Here is a 7177-nt window from a genome sequence, read left to right on the forward strand (position 1 = left end):
AGGGGCTCAGAGTAGAGCAGCTGCTGCTCCACATCGAAAGGAGCCAGCTGAGGTGGTTCGGGCATCTGACAAGGATGCCCCCTGGGCGCCTCCTGGGTGAGGTGTTCCAGGCATGTCCCACCGGGAGGAGGCCCCGGGGCAGACCCAGGACACGCTGGAGAGATTATATCTCTCGGCTGGCCTGGGAACGCCTTGGTGTTCCCCCGGATAAGCTGGAGGAGGTGGCTGGAGAGAGGGAGGTCTGGGCATCTTTGCTTAGGCTGCTGCCCCCGCGACCCGGCCCCGGACAAAGCGGATGAAGATGGATGGATGGATGGATGGATGTTTTTGATGGACCTGAAATCTGGGACCTGATGCTTGACACTGAGCGCAAAAGGAAATTGAAGCCAACTGAATTGGAATAAACACATTATTACAGTTTTGGTGGGAAATAGTTAAAATTCCACTCATCGTCTTGATATATCATTATCCAAATGTGTAAAAACATCAGTGATGTCAGTGTGTATCTCAAACATCTGGCGTGTTGTCTTAAATTGGATTTCATGTCTTGAATCGGTGTAAAAGAACTAGGTAACACAACGGCTCATCTTTTACATGCTTCTAACCTTACAAAAAACATTGTTCACCTTTGAGTGTCAGAGAGGTATTTGTTTAATTCATTCCAGTGAATCCCCCCAGAAAACTATAACATCAATAACAAACATAAAGTTATTCATTCGCTGATTAGCAGCCTTTAGCAGTGAATTTTATGGACAACCCTAAGAAAGACGTGGTGCTGCTCCTGGATATCACACGGAAGTAATGCATAAAAAATAATCTGATGTAAAAGGTAAAGTTTAAAAGGAGGTCTCTGATGAGGAAGCGTGCACAGCGCCAGAGCTAGAAGGTGCTGCTCTGCCGAGCCAGAAAGTAATCCCTGTTCTTTTTCCTTCTAGGTTTGAAGAGGACGTAGAGAAACACAGAGACCACTGTGAGGAATGAGATCACAGCCCCTGCAGCCACAACCACCCATGTAAAGGTGGAGTCTGTAGACAGAGAGGCAAAGGTAGATTAGTGTCTTTACATATCAAGGTTTAGTTGTCCTGTCTTTGGTTTGTTGAGATCACCTCAACAAACCAAAGACAAAAAATATAACTTAATACTGTGTGTGTCGTCAATTTTGCGAGAGTTCGCAGCCTAATGTGAAGAACAGCTCACCTTCTAGTCGAAGCTGTGCAACAACTTCTCGTCTTCCTCCTTTGTTCTGAGTGACACATTTTAACTCTGACTTCTCGTCTTCTTCTGTTATTGGTTCGACAATTAGCCTCAACTCAATCTGGCAGCCTTTGGACACCCTGGTAACCCTGGAAACATCGAGACAAGCAGCCGTCTGTTTTTAATGCTGTGAACGAGGCGTGTCTCTAATGATTTCACATAAAGAGTAATCATTAGAGTCAGAGCTGTTAGCAACACCTGGTAGTAGATTATTTCAATACTGGTGGATCAAATATCCATAACAACCTCTCAGAAATGTGTTATTTAACTTGTCTGAGAGGCAAGACACCATCACAGTTTTTTACAGACCAGATCCTGTAGGAGCGCAAAAGGTTATGTTGGAAATAGGCACGATCGCAAAGTGGGTTTGGAAGAGCACGATGACCCGTGTTTCCGGCTACAGGGCTTATCTTTAGCATGCACATACACATGTTTGTCTGCTGGCCTTTCATTTGTATTTTCTTTTGCAATTTTTCTCATAATGGTTCCATCCATTTATTCTCTAACCTGCAGTCAAAATCGAAGAAGCTATTATCATTCCAAAGTAGCATCAGTTGAACTCGTAATAAACTTACATTTAAGTTAGATAAGGTTTACGTGTAATTTTAGAACCAGTGCAGACAAAATCAAAAATTACCTTCTTCCCCCCTGCAGAGCACGCTTGTCAAGGTACGATGACTCCACTGTCTGGCTATTTACCAACCACGTGACCTCAGTAGAATCTGCTGTTTGACATTCGGTGAGCACCTGACAGAACAGTTTCAGTCCTGAACCTAAAGAAAGTCAGAGGCAAATCTAGATGAGACATTTAATATATATTTACAGTCTGTTTGGTTGTATGTTTATTTAAGAATGAGGTTGTATTGTTATTATTTATTTTAGGACTAAAGAGTTTTATCACTCACCATGTGGACTTTCAAAAACGGTTCCATTTAGTGGTGAAACAATCACAGGTGGCTGAACTATTGGAGCTAAAACATAAACAAGGCATTTCTTCATGAACAGTCCCTCTGGGGAATTTGAATTAATCAAATAAAAAAAAAATAAAACATCTATCTATCTATTAAAAAACTCACTGTTGACAGTGCTGGTGCTGATTAACCCAAGGTCAGAGGTCACAGAGATGTTAGGCACAGTGGATTTGGTTGTGATCTCAGGATCAGGGCCTGGAAGACACATCCAAACAAACGGCTCCTTAAATAATAACAACAGTGGACTATTTGGCACAGTAATAATCATTAATGTGTTTGATGGAGTTATCTGTGCGGCCCATGCTATTTCCCTAGTGGGCCAGTAGAGGGCAGTGCACCACAACGCTCTAGTTGTAAAGAAGTAAATTGATGATCTTTATGTAAAGTACTTGACCGTTGCACATTGTCATAAAATTAAAGTGATTTGCTTATTTAAGTATTAATTTAATGAATTTTTTTAAAGATTTTTTTTCTCATTTGCTCTGCATGTTTACTTAAAAAGAAGCGTAAGTGTGATCTGTCCTCTAGCCTGACAGTTGTATTATACTTAATAATCTAAAACTATAAATGCAGTAATAGCCATGTAATAGATAAAAACTCTTATTTAACCCACATTTCTCAGCACATGCATGACTTTGCAGATCACAAACCTTGCACATGGAGAAGATAGACTCTGCTGACTTTGTACTGCTGGTTGTTAATGCGCACCCTGAGCTTGCAGGTGTAGATGCCTGCATGGGTTCGCTTCACAGCTGGGATCATCAGTTTGCCTCTGTGCTGTTGGAAGGACCCTGCTCTGCCTGCTGGAGAAGCAGTGGTGTTGGAGTCCTGCAAGAAGGCAGCATGTGGTTAAATGACTCATCACTACCAGCCTTAGCCGATTACCTCAAAAGAGTGTAAAAAAATATCCCTGTCAACCGCATCAGGCAGAAAGTTCCTTGCCAAGCGCCGACAGGTTCGTTCACTCACCTTGTACCACTCTATCATGCTGTCCGTCTTGTTGAAGTTACGCAGAGATGGACACTCTAATGTCAGCGTCTCTCCCACTGCGGCTGTCACTTTATGCGTCAGCTTTTTCATGTCTACTAAAGTGGGCTCGTACACGTGCAGCTTGATACTTCCAGTTACGCAGTAGGTCTCATTTCTGGAAACAAAAGTGTTACAAGTGACCAAGTTTTCTCCAGTTTGAAAGTTTCAATCCGGAGAGGAAAGTATAAAAAGAAACATACTTTCTGCTAGTTTCTGATATGTTGCTTTGTAGCCACCCTGTCTGTAAATTGGAGGGGGGGCGGTTTTCCATCTAATTTCTAACAAAACAGCAAGTAGTTTAAAAAAAAATTGTAAAAATTGAAATGTGAAAAATAATACTTTTATTTTAGGTAATCATTGCATGTTTAAGTGTTGGACATAAAAACTAAACAATGTTGTCATTTGTTCCTATCAGATTACTTATCAGCTTTTGCTAGTTTTACCAGCATCGCCTGTGGAAAGAACGGTCTTGTTACTTGGAGAGATCATTTCTCTTGACTCTGGTTAACTACCTGTATGTGCAGGTGTATTTCCCTGAGTCTGAAGCCACAGCTGGGAGGAGCCACAGCTGGTTATCCTGCTGCTGAACACGTCCCTGATAGTTTGTGCCCTCCATCTCATTGTCCTTGGTGATGGAGTACTCAGCGGTTGGGGGGGCAATGTTGCGTTTTTCAAGAACATGGCTGAATATCGGGAAAGAGAGGATTACTGCTTCACCCTCCACTCTGAATGTCGCCACCTCTGGATCGACCAGGTAGCAGCCATCTGCAAGTACATATTAGGGCCATGTAGTGATTAGAAACGACACGTGCAAAAAAATCTAGCAGTGCAACTCATAAAGTGTGATTCTCACAAGGCAGTCACACTGTCACATGAGCATTAAGTCAGTATTATCAAAAACCTCTTTCAGTCCCTCCAACACACCACCTACAGTGCTCAACATTAGACCTCCACCCGGTGAAAGGTTGATCTTGCTTAACCATTACAGTAACACTTTTGATGTTTCTGCAATGGTTAAGCAACCAGTATGATCAAGCTCTGAGATCCAAATTCTACTTTTTAATGTTAGAAAATAATTATCAGATTTTTTTTTCTTTACACTTTTACGAAAAAGCACATTATAATTTTTTGATGAAGATGCCGTACCTAATAATTTGCCAAATATAGAGCTATAATTTTTAGTTTTAAAGAACTTTTTGACAGCCTTCTTTGTGTTTTCTCGTTCTAATAATTTTGGTAACGGCTGTACCTGTAGGGCTTGAAAGATCGCGCCACAGCATCTACATGTAAACATATGTAGAGTGGGTGATGATCATGGAGTCGGTTGTAATAAGATATCTGTCTAAAAAGCAAGATCACCCCGCTGTAATACTGTAATGATCACAATGCATTCTCTCTGTGATGAATACTACTGCCTCTTACAGTATGCAGTGTGTGTAGTGTAGCTGCTGCAAGCTCACCTTTCGTTGGCAAAGGAGGTAATGGAGGTCCTCCATAAACACAGCTGATGATGACCACAGCACATGTTAAAGGCAAAAAGACCATGATGGCAGTCTGCAGGGAGACAAACGTCTGAAATAAAACATCCACCAGCAAAACTTGTAGTGATGTTTAAACAAGTCGGTTCAGTTGCTTCCAGCTTTCCAGCTTAAATGTTTTTTCCAGTAAAACATTAAAGAAAAGGCTTAAGAGAAAAAATAACCCACAGAGAGGATAAAAAAGGGCATCGAAGGCCAGAAAAATAACAAAGGAAAAACTTCAAATGTTATCCGGACATGAGGCTTTAAACACTGGGCTGCTGAGGTATAAGTGTCCTCGCCTCATAAAGCTTTAACCAAATCGGCTTTTATGCAAACTCTTTTCAGATTGTAGAGGTTGTGACATCAGCACATCGTCATCAAAGATGTCGGCAATCCACTTCATCTCGCCCCCACATCCTAGAGTCAAATTTAGGGAGTTTACCAATGGCACCACATGGGATGACTCATATTAAACCTTTTAAAGTCACTCACATCATAGGTCAGTAAAATGAATAACAATAGTAACTGGACTAAAGATGTAGTATTAAAATATGTTTTTGATGTTCGAATGAACAGAATGGCTTGGTGATAAATTGGGGTTTAGCTACTATTTTTTTATTCCAATACTAAAGACCTAAACTAGTAGTGAGGACAGGTGTAACCTATAGCAATTTTTTATTAAGATCAGGGCAACAATTTGGTAATATATTGCATATTCAGTCAACAATAAATATACATTTAGCAGGGGTGGGGAACTCCAGGCCTCAAGGGCCAGTTGTTGCAGCTTTTAGATCTCACCCTGGGCCAACACACCTGAATCAAAGGATTAGTTCATCACCAGGATTCTGGAGAAGTAATTTAAATCAGCTGTGTTGGATCAAGGATATATCTAAAACCTGCAGGACACCGGCCCTCGAGGCCTGGAGTTCGACACCTGTGATTTAAAGACGCATAAAAGTGCTGCATAATAACATTAGTGTAAAGTCTACTTGTATTTAATTTTTTCTAAATATAGTCCGTTTACTGTATCCTATTTGCACACATATAGTAGTATATAGCATACTTTGAAAGTTTTCCGTATCGTATTTAAATGCATTTTGTTAGGTAAGATTTCCATAGTTTTGTTTCCGTGGAAACAAGTGGATTTTCGCTTCTGTTTTCTCCTCCGATTACAAGGATCAGCTGAGAGAAGTGAACATTTTCTCGCTCACTCTTACACACAGACAGACAGACACGAGTGCCACACACATGCGGGTGTGATAAATCATTTCCACACTGAAATCCTCCATGTGTCATTAAAAGGAAGGCCCATAAAGTGTGGGAGTGCCAGTGTTGTAAATGAATATGCATACACAAGTCACAATGCACTGACACATTTTCCAGGATTAAGAGTTTCGATTAAAGCCGAGAACAATTTTATAACTCATTTATTATGACCGGTTTTTTTACTGCTACTGCCAAACCTTACAATGCTATCTGTAGTTTCCTTCAGTTTAAGTATAATATTATAAATACTGCATGTGCTCTTATGATAAGCTCAATATTTCATAATTAAATGAACCTTTTGTATTCACACAGTCTACGACGAAACTAGAGAATTTGACCTCCACTTCAAAAATATATCTCAAATTATTAACGCAATGATGGCGACTTAATTCGACATTAAGTTGCGGATGCCTTTGCATTTATCGTGAAAATCACTTATTTAAGAAAAAAAAGTATACACATCCTCGTTTGATTCAGGTCTGAGAAACATTTACATTTTCTTCCTACAGTGCACCCATACAAATATTTTATTATAGTCGTTTTGGATAAACTCTAAAGTCTCGATCTGTTGCAAACTAAGTAGATTTAAACATTTGTGCAGCAAATGAAATATTTAAAGTAAACATGCTGTGACAGTAAAACCCTGCAATGTAAATGGTTGCAAATATGACAAAACAGAATAAAATATGGAATTTTCAGTACTTATTAGTACATAACAAGCGCATTATTGTTAAAAAGTTATATATTATAGTTAGGCAGTTTTGTTATATAAGCAACCATATGTGTGTACATATAAATACGGCACACGCGTGTACCTAACCTTACTTTCCTATGATTACATACACAGCAATGCAGTATACTCACGGTGTAAAGGTGAGCGTGGCGGTGGTCCTGGCAGTGTGACACTGGTGACAGGTAGATGTGGTGACAGCGTGGACTGAAGCAGCAAATGATCAGTTTCCTATTAGCTCAGGGGAAACCTGCAGTCTCTTTTCAATGTTCCCACCCCTCTGAGGTGGAAATTTCTCAGGTTTCCCAATGTAATGCAGTGTGATGTACAGCTCACCACTCAAGTCTGGTGACTCCAAACACACAGTATATACGTACACAAACCCACTCAGATGCACTGTGGGAAAA

General features: G+C 40.4%; 1 protein-coding gene across 1 annotated transcript; it reads right to left on the minus strand.

Moving 5' to 3' along the window:
* Positions 1–315: 315 nt before the first annotated feature.
* LOC113008079 (interleukin-1 receptor type 2) lies at positions 316–6960 on the minus strand. The gene is made up of 10 exons (XM_026145231.1): positions 6905–6960; positions 4715–4808; positions 3767–4019; positions 3195–3369; positions 2876–3053; positions 2331–2420; positions 2160–2225; positions 1892–2027; positions 1198–1343; positions 316–1025 (listed from the first exon to the last, which is right to left on the minus strand). Exons 2-10 carry the CDS (start codon positions 4797–4799, stop codon positions 880–882), a joined length of 1275 nt encoding a protein of 424 aa, XP_026001016.1. The 5' UTR covers positions 4800–4808; positions 6905–6960; the 3' UTR covers positions 316–879.
* Positions 6961–7177: the final 217 nt, after the last annotated feature.

This window comes from Astatotilapia calliptera, chromosome 16 (assembly GCF_900246225.1).
Source record: "Astatotilapia calliptera chromosome 16, fAstCal1.2, whole genome shotgun sequence".
In the NCBI taxonomy this organism is placed as follows: Eukaryota; Metazoa; Chordata; class Actinopteri; order Cichliformes; family Cichlidae; genus Astatotilapia; species Astatotilapia calliptera.